The 16,301-nt window shown below is 40.9% G+C and overlaps 1 protein-coding gene across 1 annotated transcript in view; it reads right to left on the bottom strand.

Annotated features, from left to right (window-relative positions):
- LOC114571504 (inactive rhomboid protein 2) overlaps positions 1 to 16,301 on the bottom strand; it is a 35,312-nt gene that overhangs the window by 3,111 nt on the left and 15,900 nt on the right. The window contains exons 2-17 of the mRNA XM_028602468.1: positions 14,776 to 14,925; positions 12,410 to 12,573; positions 11,807 to 11,990; positions 10,787 to 11,008; positions 10,473 to 10,601; positions 9,942 to 10,051; positions 8,566 to 8,790; positions 8,319 to 8,430; positions 7,842 to 7,916; positions 7,279 to 7,440; positions 5,700 to 5,785; positions 5,475 to 5,538; positions 5,218 to 5,312; positions 5,020 to 5,095; positions 4,832 to 4,932; positions 4,136 to 4,289 (exon numbers count right to left, since the gene is read on the bottom strand). Of these exons, the coding sequence (XP_028458269.1) occupies positions 4,136 to 4,289; positions 4,832 to 4,932; positions 5,020 to 5,095; positions 5,218 to 5,312; positions 5,475 to 5,538; positions 5,700 to 5,785; positions 7,279 to 7,440; positions 7,842 to 7,916; positions 8,319 to 8,430; positions 8,566 to 8,790; positions 9,942 to 10,051; positions 10,473 to 10,601; positions 10,787 to 11,008; positions 11,807 to 11,990; positions 12,410 to 12,573; positions 14,776 to 14,913 (2,097 nt within the window). The 5' untranslated portion in view covers positions 14,914 to 14,925. The remainder of the gene's footprint in view (positions 1 to 4,135; positions 4,290 to 4,831; positions 4,933 to 5,019; positions 5,096 to 5,217; positions 5,313 to 5,474; positions 5,539 to 5,699; positions 5,786 to 7,278; positions 7,441 to 7,841; positions 7,917 to 8,318; positions 8,431 to 8,565; positions 8,791 to 9,941; positions 10,052 to 10,472; positions 10,602 to 10,786; positions 11,009 to 11,806; positions 11,991 to 12,409; positions 12,574 to 14,775; positions 14,926 to 16,301) is intronic.

The raw sequence follows: 16,301 nt of genomic DNA, 5'->3' as shown, positions 1-16,301 counted from the left end.
CACACACACACACACACACACACACACACACACACACACACACACACACACACACTATCTAAACTCTGTTATTTTATATTTCTCTTGTGTTACAAGTCCTGGGTCAGGCAGTAAAGGTGAGAAGATTAGAATGACGTCAGGGCTAATTGGAGGCTTGGCCTGGTCACAGGCAGGTGGCTAATCTGTGAAGACATTAAACTTCCACAAACAGAAAAGGAGCATGGCACAGCACTCCACCCACACACCACAGACACGCAGGCTGACATGTTCCTAACACTCGTCTAACACACTTAAAAGCAGGTCCACATTTAGTAATTTGTGTGGACTCACTATAATTTTTTCAAGTGACGCATCAGGTGGCACGACTAACTTACAAAAGATAAAAAAATAAAGGTTAACCTCCAGTTTTAGCAACTGATTGATTAATTAATTAAACTTAAGTATTGATTCCGGACACTGAGGGGAGCAAACGTCACGTAAAACCAGGTCTACTTCAGCTTACATGAGTATAACCCGTGTATTCCAAGACAGACTGTCGTCCTCATCCTAATTCCTCTTGGCAAGTGACACATAATCTTCACTTCCAATTCCGGGTGACCATTTATTCAGTTATTAAAAGTACAGGTTTAGAGATCTGATCAACAAATAATCAACTTAACCACCACTGCCACAAGACTGTGTGTATATATTTTAATATGTGCATTTTTCCAATTGTATCCTTTTTAAACCTTATGTGCACACTGGTCTGGACTCATTAATGCAGTGTAACAACAACCAATCTTATTGAAGGCAGATGAAAAACTACTCCTCATTTACAATCCATAAAGTTCTACATATAGTGTAGCAGCAAAGACGCCGAAGCACCTAAAACATCATGTGGTAAAGCAGTCTGGTAATGAGACAATGAAAACATTATTTACTTAAGAGAGCTGGACATGACTATCAGTTGAACAGATGCAAAATGTAAATCAACAGCCAAGAGCATTGTTTTACTTAGATTGCTATAGTAATAGCAATATATGACATTCGCTTTCACAATTCCTTAGATCTGCTTTACTCCTGAGAATTATCATTATTCCGATCACAGTTGCCACAGGGTGTACTTAACTCAACAGTTAAAGGATAATCCACTTAAAGTGCCTCCTTGAGCGCCTTGACCGCCCTGTGTTTTGCCTTGCATGTGCTTTTCTCTGGTTATTCCTAGTGTGTGAAGACCTGTGAGCTGGTCAGTGCTAAGCAGAGCTGGATGGTGGGATTTCTGATCAAAGTACGTCACACTGAGAGCCACCTCATGTCACACCACGCAAATATCAGATGAGAGCCATTGGTGTGGTCTTATGAAGAAGACAACAGATGTGTCAGTGACAATGGGACATAAATACAAAGGCCAAGAAGCGAAATAAAGTCGGTCATTGTTAACGAATTTAGTGCTCGCTTTACTTATCCACTACAATTGCCCATTATATGAATTGTTTTATAGGTGTGCCAGGAGAAACCTTGTGTGTTCATAAAGGTGTACAGACCAGAAGCATCACCAGATAAGTCTAGTCTTTGCAACAAATTGTTTTTGTGTAAAAGAAAGAAATGTGATCCCATTCACTAAGTACCTCGGCAGTGACCTTAGTTGACCCACAAAATGGCATTAGTCTAATCTCTTTACAGACACACTGGTAAAAAGGAGGTAATCAAGAGTTCTTTTCACAAGCTGACTGATTAGCACAGATCAAAATGTTGTTTTTTTTGCAAAGATTATTATACTTTGATTTAGAAACTTCTATAAGAGTAGAGTTACTCCAAAAAGGAACAGAGGAATTGTTGCAGTTTCAGACCTGTGGTGCTTCCGGAAATGACGGCTATTCTAAGGGTTTTAAATATCAGTGTATCTCCTGGTTCATTCTTATATTTTTGCCCTCTGTGTATGGCATAAAACAGGTGTCTAATTTGCTATGTCCTTCTTTTACACATCCTGATGTATTATTTGTTACTCCAACAATGTTGGTACAGTGACATCTTCATTTTACTTTTAACTAATGTCTGCCTAAAATGTACAAGGACTGCATTTATTAAACTTCAAAGCTATGGTCTTTGTTGGTAAAAGTCTGCACAGGATGTTCTTGAGATGCTCCACATGTTGATGAAACATTTATTTCATTATATTTTCATTAGATCTTCTGTGCTGCCGGGATGAAGATGTGCATGTGGTGAAGCATCCAAGTTTCACCAAAAAATACACTCAATACCTTTTATTAAATTCCTTCAAAGTCTTCACAACATATATTATACAAGTCTGGACAGACATGGATGTAAACTGCAACTTGACAGGTTGGCGGAGGCATACAACTGCAAGGTGGTAATTCTAGTTTTTTTGGAGTTGATTACAGAGACTTGTAGCCTAAAACCAACAACACATGATGTGCAGTGCGCTTAACCCTTGGTGGGATGGCACTGCTCTCTTCATACAAATGACTCAACTACAGTAAAGCAGTCTCATAATGTTATCCACTTAAGCTCAGTTTCTCCAGGCACTTTCACAGTTAACACCAAGAGGTGTTTTCTGTGCCCCTGCTGACCTCTATAGATGGGGGGGGAGCCAGATCAGCTCTAATAATCCCCAGCATGAGAAACTCCCCTCCGGTAAGTGAGCCAAGGTAAGCTGATAAGCCATTGAGTGGGAATAGCAGGCAAACAACAAACTCTAGCTACAATAGATATATATTAATGTTTTTTTTGTTTTTTTTTACACTTTACCTTTCCTTACCCTTTGTTCTGATACATTACATACAAACATTTTGTAACAACATCAGAAACTGATGCAACATGAGCGGTAAAGGCTGTCTTGGTTCATCAGCACATTCAGACCAGATTTAGCAGCTAATAAGTCAAAATATAGACGGAGCGCAAAGGAGGGGAAAAGAACAATCGTCAAGTACACTAAACAGACAATTGAATAATGGGCCACAGCTTTGGGTCTTTAATTCCATATGTCACATCTTACACATCAGGTATTTGACAGCTCAGAGAACAGTATGACAATATCAGGGTTTCTACAGGTTTCACCAAGTCAAATTTAAGACTTTTTAAGACCATTATGAATGAAATTTATGACTTATATCACGGCATTAAAAACAAAGTCAGATGTCAGAGTCCAGAAACATTGTCTGAAACAATCCCCCGATTTCCTCATTGGCATTATAGGACTGGTGTCTAGATTGGCTGCGATATAAGTTGCATGTTGGTCTCATTTGTAGTACAGTGAATTATATTTGGACTAGCGACAAAAAGAACTACAACACCACAGAATTCTAAAGTGCTGCAAGATTATTTAATGAGCATTAGAGGTAGCATTACATTGACGTAGGGAAATTAAGACCTGTTTAAAATTATTTAAGACCTAGAACACAATACTTCAGTGAAATTAAGACTTTTTAAAAGGTCTTGATTTTGAAATTTTAGACTTTTTAGGACCCTGCTGAAACCTTGGACATGTTTTAATGTCAGTGTGCACATATCTGCATATGTCAAGTGTGGGTACTTAAAATAAATCATCATAAATCAGCTTGTCTTAGAAATCTCTTGGCAAGAAAAGCCCCCTCACCCCCTTTTCAGGATCTCTTTGAGTTTGTGCACCTGGAAAGTTACAGCAGATTCACTTGCCCTACATATATGTAAAAGAAAACAGACGACGGAGAGTATGTGCACAAATATATAGATGCTTGTTTGTAAATGCATCTATCCTTAATTAGAATAGACTCTTGTGCATACTGTACATACAGTGCCCAAGTCTTATTATGTAAAGCGGTCAGTTTTGGCAATCATGTTAATAGATTAAACCGGCTTTTTGTTCATTCTAATGTTATATATACTGAATATTACCTTTGGTTTAATTTTGTAAACACTCACAAAAAAGGGTTTGCTTACAAAAAAGGGGAAACAGTACTGCAACGGTTATTCACTAACAGCCAACTGAAGCCCACCCAAACTCCTTCTGCTGATGTCGTCTAACAACGTCATCATTCTACTCCAGCCTACATGCCGGATCAACCCGCCAAAACATTAAGTGTTTTTAGGAGTCTACTGTATAAGTGTGCACTTTGTTTGTGTGCATTTTATGTCTGTGCGTGCATGAAGAACTCACATCAGCTCTGTAGGGCAGGAACAGGGCCGAGGCGAGGTTTCCAGTGATACCACTGAGGATATAAATGATGGAGATGCGGACCCAACCTGCCAGCTTCTCCAGGTCTCTCAGTATGGTCATCTGGAACACCACCGACACCACGCAGTGTAACAGCCTACAAACACATCAGTCAGAGAATTAAACATCTGTGCAGTCTGCTGGAATTTCAACCATTGTATTATATCAAATGGGCATTTTTACGCACATCTGCACTTTTCCCATAAAGCTTCCTTGTTGGCCTGTTTTCTTGTTTTTAAAGGAGACCTGGAGGATTTCCCACGTACCTAGTATTAGCACTAAGTATTAGTATTCATATGAGTAAGCAGCTCACAAGCACTGGGGCCTCATTTACAAATATTTCATTAAGTTTAAATCCCGAAGGATGCAGACAATGAAACTGCACTTACTGATAGTAATCAGTCATGGCAAATGGCTAAAATGGCTCATTGACTTAGCTTATTATTATTTCAACTATGTTAGCACTTATGAAGTGTCACTTTTCAATGGCTACATCTATACTTTAATGGCTGACTCAGCTGAAAATCATAAAAATTCAAATGAGAAATAAGAAAATTAATTTAATTGTGTTCAAAATGTTTACTTAAAGAGAAATAAAATCTTTGTCCAAAGAGGTTTTGAGAGGAAGGCGGTACGTACCCAGCATGGAGGAAGAGAGAAAGCCAGAGACGGTAGAACTGATCAGGAACATCAGGGTTGAGGAAAGGCAACAAGCCGCACACATCATCCAGACAGTGGACCTGCGCAAGAGTAGTGTATGGATTCAGCAATGTACTAACACACTGACGGACAGACATGCCCCTAACACACCTGCACACACACACTACCTGTGAGCAGAGTGTGGCATCCTCGTGGAAGTAACCATGCATGAAAAGGCAATACTCTCTGGTCGTGATCTCACATCTACAGGAGGGACAAGCAAAATGCAATTCAAATTTTCTCCAGATGACCTGGCAATGCAACTGACTAAGAAGTGGGGCAGTAGATCAAGGCTTTGAAGTCGGTAAACAACACACAAGTCTCACCTGCCCTTAGTTCCTATGCAGCAAGGCCGTCCCTTGATGTTACAGTCCATGTGTCTGTAACCTGTGTGGTTCCACTTCTTTGGGTAAGTACACACCTGGAGGAGGACAAGCAATGAGCAGTCACATTGACATGCTGTACAATGATCTTTGCCTTTATCTTATTTCCAGTTGTACGCCTCAGACACACGATAGTAGCACAGGAACAAATATGTGGTTTAAATGAACAATGCTAAGGTAGAAAATTAATTTCCCCTTACCGGCCACTGGGTGATGTCATCCGGCCACGTATGAGGCTCTGCAGAGGCAGGCTCTTCACACACTCTGGTCACAACATGCAACACACAAGGGCAAAAGAAGGCTTGAAATAAGCAAATGTTGGCAATTCATTTACTTACAAATCCATAATGCAATAATCCAACTTACTTGATTTTTCTTAATGTTCCACATGTCATGTGGCACAATGATCACATGCATATTCTTACCTGGGATCCTGGTGACAGACAGAACCGGAGGACCTGCTGATGTCCACTTGCTCATTCTTCCATTTAATAAAGGTGGCCAGCGTCTCCTGCATATTCAGATATTTTTGTATTAAATTTTAAGCATTTATTTTATAGAATAAGTATAGAATCAAATAATAAAGAGAATTGTAATCATTGTGTATACCCACATTAAAAAGGTCCCATAGCATGAAAATGTCACTTTATGAGGTTTTTTAACATTAATATGAGTTTCCCCAGTGGCTAGAAATAGCGATAGGTGTAAACCGAGCCCTGGGTATCCTGCTCTGCCTTTGAGAAAATGAAAGCTCAGATGGGCCGATCTGGAATCTGAAAGGTTACCTCCCCTTTCTCTGCTTTGCCTACCCAGAGAATTTGGCCCACCCATGAGAGAGAGAAATCATGGCTTTCAAACAAGCAAAGTGGCAGTTGGTCAAGGCCACAGCCCCAGAAGTAGAAGTACGCAAAGAATAGTGATTATATGATTACAGATTATAATCTCATATGCGTGTGTGTGTTTGGTAGGGGTGGTACGGTTCATAAAACCCACGGTTCGGTTCGTATCACGGTTTTAGGCTCACGGTTTTCGGTTCTGTACGGTTCTTGTTATTTTTTCTTTTAATCTTTAACACTCCAGAATATACTTCAGCATATAGCTAAAATTAGCATATTGAATGCATGTTGCACAATACATGCACACAGTGGCAGTTCTATATTGTTTTATTTCATCATAGGTAACATGAAATCCAAAATGTTCCCACACACCAGACTATAAATGACGCTGGCGCATCCTCCAGCTCTGGGCAGACTCTCTCCCACTTGACATCTCTACAGGTGACGTGACGTGACTTGCAGCGACACCCCACTCCACTTGAGGAGCGGTCGGCTCGGTGTCTCTCAAAATCGGACATAAATCTTTTAAACTGACCTTTGTCGATCTGAAATGAAGACAGATTCAGCAACTGCATGGCCTATTTCTCACTTAAAATGTTCTCAGAAACAAGTTTCGGTGAACTATTTTAGTACAATATGAGATCGTATTCTGAACGAGCCGCCATGACAGTCTGTTTTGAAATTAAGGACCAGCCAGACCCATGTGACGCAATCGTCCAATCAGCTGCCATGGGTTGCGTTTGTCACGCCCATGCCGCTCGTCATTTGCTGCAAGTGTTTTAACATAGGTGTTCGAAAGTGGGCACTACGGCAGTATGAGGTTAGTGCACATTAACAGTGTACTGACGAACCGTGCGGTACACACACGCTCCGAACCGAGACTAGCGAACCGAGACTAGCGAACCGAGACTAGCGAACCGAGACTAGCGAACCGAGCGGTTCGGGTGTTTTTTCATGAACTGTACCACCCCTAGTGTTTGGAGTGTATGCAGTTTCTAGCTTGAGGTGTGTGCAATTTAAGCATATTGAATTGATTTGAGGTTTTTAATTGCAATTTCTTGTGCACGATTATTGAATGTGTCTTTGCTTGACTTCTTTCTCAAACCGAAGGTTTATTATACTGACAAGCTAATGAAATAAGTATCAAGGTGCAGGATAAACCACTTACAGAGCAGCCGGAGCTGAGGGTCTGCACGCATCCCGAGTTGTCATTCTGTACACAGCAGCCAGACGCTCTCTCCAGGTCTTTGGCCTTCTGGATCAGACTGACTATCTGTGTGTCCTTACGGATGCACGGTGAGAACTTGGCCCCCAGGTGGATCAGGTCGTCCTGAAAAGTGGAGGAAATGACCGTAAACATACACAAACCTGGCATAGTTAAGTGATCTAAAAAGAAGAAAGAAATCCTAAAAAAAAACATCCATCCTATTATTTCTGGATGTAGGATTAAGTTTCTCTGTCTTTCAACAAGTTGTAAATATGTGTTCAGAATACCTCACATGTTGAATACGGGAAACAAAAATAATCTCCTATTTTGATGGAAGTAACTTGCTTATAACACAGTGTTGGGCAAGGGAAGGTTAGAGCTTGATAAGAGCAATAGTATGTGACAGGAAATGCAGTAAGTGATAAAGTTACAAAGTAATGAGGGTGTAACCCAGCATCAGGCGAGGCAAAAAAAGGGAATATCCTTTATTTATTTAGCCAAACTGAGACCAGCAAGCTACTCACAGATCTCGGACCAATCCAGAAGTTCTCCTGTTGGATATACTTGACACTCTCATAAATGCCTTTGTTCTTCAGCACCTACAGAGGGCAACAGAGTGACAAAGTTGGCAAATTTAAAGTTAATTGTTCAATGTTCTTTTATGATTTCTCAGTGAAGGATAACAATAATAATAATAAAATGTCTCTTAAATGCATCTTTTTGTTTAATGAATTGTATTTGCTTAGTAGATAAAAAAAGGGATCACTTTTAAGTCGCTTTCAATATTTAATGCTCTCAGCCATGTATTGATTGAGCAGATTATGTAACTGGATCCAAACAGCATTGATTGCTACACAAAAAGCAATAACTAGCCACTTTGGCACTACAGATAGCAGAACGTTTATGTCCTCTTGGTAGTAAAATGCAACTAATCATGGTCAAAAAATTTCAAATGAAATCAGTATTTCACAGTAAACCCCTAAGTTTTGAGTTTCACTCACCAGTTCAGACGTAGAATGTTGCGCAAACCCCACGGGGGCAAAACCATATGTACAACAGGCCAGCAAAGTGATTACTATATGGACAAACGTGATCCAGTAGGCAAAGTAGGGCCTAAAATACACAGCAGAGAACCACTGTAAATCAGGTAAAACTCATGACTAGCCAACACATACTGTCAGTCCTGGTGTCAAACATCACATTACAGGGGAGAAAAATGTCTTGGAAGATTATCTAGTCATTTGATACCTGTGGCTGTGGAAGTCATCCAGCTGCTTCTGGATGTTGCTGCTGAGGCTGCGTCGGTAGTGCCGGTTCAGCCACTTTCCAACGACGCCCATGCCATACTGACGCTTATGTTTATCAAATGCAAAGTGCTTAACTTGGGAGGCAATACGGCCACCCCGGCGGGGGTGTTTCTTTTCGGGGGCTACCGTTGGCGTCCTGGGCTTTCGGGATATTTCCTTACTGGGGCTGTGAAAAAGACATGAAAGAAATGAAAAAAGGGAGAGAACGAGGGTGAGGCAAGAGTGATGGAGGGAGCAGAAGGGGGGGAGGGGGTAGACAGATAAATCAGAAGAAAAAAATGAATGTGTACAAATTAAAACGATTGCATATGAAATGCGATGCATAAATATAAGAAAACCCTAACTAATTTAAAGGTCCCATGGCATGAACATTTCACTTTATGAGGTTTGTTAACATTAATATGAGTTCCCCCAGCCTGCCTATGGTCCCCCAGTGGCTAGAAATGGCGATAGGTGTAAACCGAGCCCTGGGTATCCTGCTCTGCCTTTGAGAAAATGAAAGCTCAGATGAGCAGTTTTGGAATCTGCTTGTTATGAGGTCATAACAAGCAAGGTTACCTCCCTTTCTCTGCTTTGCCCACCCAGAGAATTTGGCCAACCCATGAGAGAGAGACATCATGGCTTTCAAACGAGAAAAGTGGCAGTTGGTCAAGGCCACACCCCCACCCTCCACCTTGCCCCTCCCACTCTCCTCCTCAATAGCTACAGACAGAAATGGCACATCCTAAGGAAAGCTCATTGTGGGACTGGCTCTAGTGGCTGTAATTCTGCACCAAGGCTGAATTTCAGGAAAGACACTTCAGATACAGTATTAGGGGACCACTAAGGTCTATATAAAAGAGACTTCAGATACAGTATTAGGGGACCACTAAGGTCTATATAAAAGAGACTTCAGATACAGTATTAGGGGACCACTAAGGTCTATATAAAAGAGACTTCAGATACAGTATTAGGGGACCACTAAGGTCTATATAAAAGAGACTTCAGATACAGTATTAGGGGACCACTAAGGTCTATATAAAAGCATCCAAAGAGCACCATGCCATGGGACCTTTAAAAGGAAAAAAAGTATAAACATAAATAAAAAGGCATATAAATTTTGCCTTTGTTATGGTCTACATGCAGAAGTTGTGTTTACTTCTAACAGCGATAAGTGTACTTTGGCAGACCTTACAATTCATATTTAATAAAGTTATGATGATTAATATCTGGAACATGGCCTTTGTGTGTGGCAAAATAAGGATTATTGAATATTCTTGCACTAAGGACTATAGGAGCCTGACACAAGTTCAGTGACTTTGTTGTGTATTTACTCACAAGCTTTGGAACTTCTGGTCAGGCTGCTCACAGGGAGCAAAAGCTGCAGACATGGGAGGTGATTCAAATACGTCATCAGCCATAGAGTACAACTCATCATGGGCATCAACCTACACAGAAGAGTAATGGAGGTCACAGAGGAAGAAGAGTGCAGGAAGAAAAAAAATGGAAAACAATGATTTATTAGCAGCTAGGCCTCATGTGTTTAGACACTATGATCTACAAGGGTGGAAAAACAGGACACCTGAGATGATGAGCATGAGTTTTATCTGTCTAACATCCCATATTCTAATAGGTTTGACATATAGAAGGTTATAGAGTGTTATAGAAGGTTTGACAAATATATACTTATTGGAAGGAAGGTAAAATGATATAAAGAAAGAAAAAGATAGCGGTTGCTGTAGAAAGGGAGCCGATGAGAGATTAGAAGTGAAAGTGGAACAGACTGGTGGAGAAGTGTGACTGCTGACATACGCAGGAAGGGAAAGGAAGATTAAAAATGTCCAGCAAAGAGAGAAATTGGCTGCTGACCTTGCTGAAGAAGAGCGACTCGGACGTGTCTGCGGAGTCCACGGTGTCCTCGTCCATCCAGCTGGTCCGAACAAAGCTCCTCTTAGGGAAACTGCGACCTGTCTGGGAGCCTGCCAAGCCGCTACGGCCCTGAACAACATAAGCAGCGCATAATACGTTACTTTACACATGCATAAATGTTTCTTAGATCAGTTTTGCTCTACTTAGAAATAAGGTAACAATAATTAAAACATTAAAAAGGTATGTTGACAACTGTCCCTCTTCTACCTGGCTTACATCCTAACACACACAAAGGTTTCTGGTACCCCACCCACCCTCAGCAGGTTGGATGCAGCTCGGATGCTCATGCGGGCGACAGACTCCCTCTTACGCATGGGGAAGCGGCTGTACCCGGAGCGCTGGCTGGTGAAGGAGCTGAGTGAGGTGACACCCGGGGTGACAGGACCCCCCTGAGTGGTGTGGGGCGTCCTGGGGGAGCGACCATCCATCTCATCTGGGCAACGGAAGGCTCGCCCCCGTGCCAGGGGATCCACAATCTACCAAAAACGGAGATTAGGGTCAACCGGACATAGATATTTTCATCATGATATTAACATAAACTCTGCCAAACCATACTAAAAGAAAGAGCTGCTCTCTCGTATGTTTTTGTGTGCATGTATGTGTGTAAAGCAGGAATTAAACAAAATTCCTATCAGATGAAAATTCTTATCACTGGCCTTCCAGATTACAAGAGATGCAGAGACAAAACAAGCAAATAAGGATAGGCACAAGAAAAAAAACAAAGAACAAAAGAAAAACAAAATACTGGATGATGAGTAGATGAGTAGAGCTGTCTGACACGGACTGAAGGGAGGGACATTCATCTGGTGCACAGATGGTCCACGTCTGTCACCGTACAGCACTCTACTTTATTAAAGCCAGACACATTTTTCCCTCTCTCCTCACAATCTCCTTCTCTTAACATTGATATTTCTTCCTGTCTCTCCAGAGAAGCCTCTCAGGGTCATAACGTCAAATCACACAGGTGGGAAAATGATTACTATTATAAATTATTACTTGTTGGCTGGTTCTGAAATTGAGTGGAAACTGGAATCCTCAGTGGAAAGACCCCATGACTCAGAGCCTGCTGTGTCTCGTCCAGTTTCTTTTGCGGTCAGTGTAAGTTATTACCTTGGTAGGATATTTTGGTCTAATAATGCAATAGGCAACCAGGATAATAAAGATGTTTCTAAACAAATTATGTTGAAGTAAACCTTAATCCGGATGTCAATTAATGTCTGCATTAGAGTGTTAAGCCACGCAGTAACTGTATACCTCTCTAGACAGTACAATACCTTGGGCATCTTGTGTGTGGCTGGTGAGTCCGGGCCCTGGTCGAAGCTGGAGGCTGTCTCAGGCTCTCTATATTGGGCCTTTAACTTGCCATAACGCTGGCTGCAGTGGCGCAGGCTCTTCCTGTGCCATACCTGCTGCTTAGTCTCACAGTCTTCCCCAACCCCAAACCACTGGGCTGTATTCCTACAGGTACAGAAGGAAGAGGGTGGCCTCAGTATCACAGAACACAATCAAATAGCATTAGTTCATGGGCTCAATCATGAGACTTTTGGGATATGTTGCTGATAAATGCTGAGAAAATAATTGTCTGTTGTCTATTGATTAGAGGGTTTCTGAATAAGGCTTTTTTTTTTGCTGAATGAACTATGGGGACTAGAACATGCACTGTTTGACTTTTTAGGGTGAATGACCTGTAGGGAACAGCACTTGCATTTCTTGTGTAATACACTTTGATGAGAGTGCTTTGCTGATTTGTTTTTTTCATTGGCTCCTGACCTCGCTGACTATTTATTGCGGGTCTCTAATTAAAAAAGCAACCTGAATTGGGAGTGACATGAACAAAAATAATAAACATGAATCGAACAACAAAATCGTCATCTTACTTGCGGATGCTTTGTGAGAGCGATGTTTGTCTTCCAAACTTTGCCCTTCTGTCTCTGAATGAGAAGCCTCCATCTCCTGCTCCATCTCTGGCTCCGCTGATGCTCTCGGACACAGAACCGCTGGCTTGACCAGCCGCGCTTTTCTTCAGGGACGGTCGTAGTGGCTGACCAGAAGAAAGGAGGAATACTGTTACAGCACAGTTATAACGGTACGATAATTATAAACAGTGCCTACACAGAGTGGTAAATTTAAATATTAAATAGTGTTACAATTACAGTTGAAGGAATATTACAATAACAATAATAATAAAGCAGCAGTAGTGGCAACAGCAGCATGGATAATTATGAAGGTCTACAGTACTTTACTGGCCAATTAGCAGAATAGAACCCAATTAATTAATGACTATTATTAAATCATAACACTGTTAAGAAAGTAATTAGGTAATAACTGTCATGACTGCAGTACTCTTGGTCTGTGACAAGACTAAATGCCTGCATTGAGATATCTGGATTAAGTGCACACTTAATGCGGACAGTTGTGTTCAGTCAATATTTTGTATGGTCAGGTATTGCTAAAAAGGGCCCCACTCTCTTAAACACCTACTTGTGTATGCCGTTTATAGTGTTCTTCGATTATGTGGGGTTCAGTGATTCCTGTGAGAGTCCATTATCTTAACCTGCAGTGACTCTGCAGTTGGTGCGGCTAATGGTGCTGTCATTCGGAGAGTTAATGGGGCTCGAAGCAAGCTGAAAGTGAGCCGTATGTTCGGGTTGTGGCTCAGCTTGTCGGAATAGGGGAATACACTGTTTCTGCCACCGTAGAGCCATTGACAATGGCAAAACAATGGTCGCACATATAAATTCTAGAATCTTGGACAATTTATGAAGGATTTGTGCATTTAATTTTCTCTATAGGCTTGACAGAAAATAGCCTAGTAAATGACCTTAGTAAATGGTGTGGTAGTCATATTTAGTGGAAGCAGCAACTCACAATAACAACAAACAAAGAATAAAACCTTACAAAATTCCTTACCCCTTAGTTTTACAGATAATAAAAATCTAAATTGAATGTGTAATGACAAGGACTGAAGTTTTCAAATTTACATGTAATAGTTTCAGTATTAACTACAGTACATGAAGTTGCAAAGCATTTCCAAATTTAGTATTATTCAAATGTGTCTTAGTAATGGAAAAATACCACAGTCAATCTGTGGGGCCAGTTTCTGCTTCTTCTTTTCTCTACAGTACACGCCCGAGTTCACACTTTATTTGCATCTTTATTACACTAGTTGCTCTTTCAGGACAGTTTAACGGTCGCATGCTCAATTAAACTCTGACTACCTACCACTTTGTGTTGCTGAAATGCCATCATTTCTGTTCTAGGCATGGGCTCACAGAGGGAAAATGTATGGCCTTGTGCCCAAAGACTGCAAGACAGCTGTCCAAAATGCCTCCCTGTCCAAGTAAATGGCTATTGAGAGGAACAGAGGGAGAGCATGCTACCCCGATTAACATGATTTAATCCCGTTTTAACTTTTAAAAATAAAGTACTGCCCCAAGTCTTTTTGTCTAAACCACGTATATGCAAACTCTGAGTCGAATGATTAGTATGCATTGCATCTCCTTCCAAGGAGTCCATCAACCCAAGAGAGCTAAATGACTTGCATTACCTGCTGTAAGGATATGAGGGATGATTAAAGTTTTTTTTGCAATTATTACTAAACTCCAATTTGAAATTCAACCTTCTGATGCTCTAATTCAGTGGTTCTCTTTTTTTCTTCTTCAATAATGTGCCACCTTTGAAATATTACTGGTACTCCCTGAACTGTGCAAAAAAAAAAAAAAAAAAAAAAAAAGTTTGGTAAAAAAAAACTATATACAATATACAAAAAACTATATACAACTCTGTGCCTGTTTAAGCTAAACAACAACCATGTAATTGAAAAACACTTAAGTGCTAGCATACATTTTGAATGTTTAGAATCCATCACTAAATTTGTTTGTTTTTATAGTACAATTATTTTAGGAAATAATCCTAATACTTTGGAAATAATAATTCCAAGGTACCCCCTAGGGGTACTAGAACTGCCATTTGAGAAACACTGCTCTAACTCTTTCTTGTGTTAACTTTTTCTGAGTTACCAATTGATTTGAAACTTAAATAAAATTGTCTGGTGACTGAATAATCGACTAACAGCCCAGGGTACTTTTTACACGTTTTATCAATTCAACACGCATGGTAAAGTGCTTAACACCAGTACTATGAGAGGAAGTAGTCGTCATTGTGATAACACATCTTCTTAGAGACAATCTGCCCAAGAGGCCAGGCAGTGAAAGACAGGGTCAGGTCAAAACAGTCAGCCTACCTGTTTTGCAGGGCCGTGGGACATATTCTCCTCAGGCGGAGGGATGGCTATTACAAGGCTGGGTGGCTTCTTGCTCTTTAGACGACTATCTGGTTGACCTCCGCTTGGAGGAGGCTCCTCCCCCCCCTGTGATGCCATCCTGTCAGAGTGCTGGAGATGAGAAAATGTAATAAAAACAAAACATAATTATAACATTTATGTCACATAAGATCGGTTTACACAATTATTATACTAGAATGCTGCTGTGAGACAGAAAGAAAAGATTTTTTACCAAATTATTGTAAATAGATTGCACATGCCCTTTCAAATTCCAGCCACATTAAAGCAGTAACACCAATTATCACAACAACACATGTGAGCTTGTCCACATTGAACAGTCCAAAGTAGCTGGGCTGCGAGTGAGGTAAGATTAGTGGAAGATAGTAAGGCACAAATATTCTGTAATGAGATTGCATGTAATCTCTTGTAACCTTTCTTCTAAACAGGATTACTGTTAGTTTTGTTGACAGAAAATATGACAAGATATGTTAATAAACAACCACTTTTTCGAAGATAAGACAAGGATGCACTGAATCCAGGATTTGGGTTTGGCCGAATATCAAGCTTTTTGATGGGGTTTGGTTTCTGCCGAACCTTAGAATCTTTTCCACCGAACCGAACCCTACGCTTGCACTATGCGCACTATGCTGGTCGACATAATGACGCCAGCGTTGATTACGGGAAGGTGTTTACATATGTGGACAGTTCAATGCAGTAGGCTGTGAGAAAGTGAAAATGGAACTTATGAGCAGAAAAAGTGTTGTTTGGCAGTACTTTCAGTCAAAAGAGGGCGATTCATGTTCAATTTGCAATAGCGATTTGTCTCGTGGTGGCAAGGACCCTAAACAATACACAACATCGACGCTGTTAAGACATTTGTGTATGAAACATCCGAAAGAAGACAAGTTATGCATGAAGGAATCTACAGACAGCAGCAAAAATGCAGCAACTTCAGGTATGGCAAAATAAGGACAGTCGCAGCTAAAAACCTGCGTTAACCAGACAGTGCCTCTCCCGGGCTGTCAGCTGTTCTCTCTGCAAATGACAGTTCCCTACAGTGGGAGCGGAGCGACCGAACGGCCGGCTGCTACTCGTTAGCTTTCTAATTTCACCCACCCAACATGCCTTCATCATACACTGGTTAGCAAAAATTTGCCAAACAAAATTGTCACTCATCTGGCGATAGCGATGTGCTTTCCTACCATGTGAAAAGAGCGTGTGAATTCAACATTAAGTTGTTACATTTAACTATTTTAGAGGCTGTGGACGTTGTTTACTTCATTAATGTGTTTACCGTGTTAACGGACTGAGGATGGGAGTAGGATTCGGTATTCGGTTTCGGCAGAATCTTAACCAGTGGATTCGGTATTCGGCCGAACCCAATAAATCTGGATTCGGTGCATCCCTAGTGGTGGTGGTGATGGTAATGATGATGATGATGATGATGATGATGATGATGATGATGATGATGATAAAATACTTCTGCA

This window comes from Perca flavescens, chromosome 2, assembly GCF_004354835.1.
Source record: "Perca flavescens isolate YP-PL-M2 chromosome 2, PFLA_1.0, whole genome shotgun sequence".
NCBI classification, from domain to species: Eukaryota; Metazoa; Chordata; class Actinopteri; order Perciformes; family Percidae; genus Perca; species Perca flavescens.
This window is presented reverse-complemented; position numbering and strand designations above follow the sequence as displayed.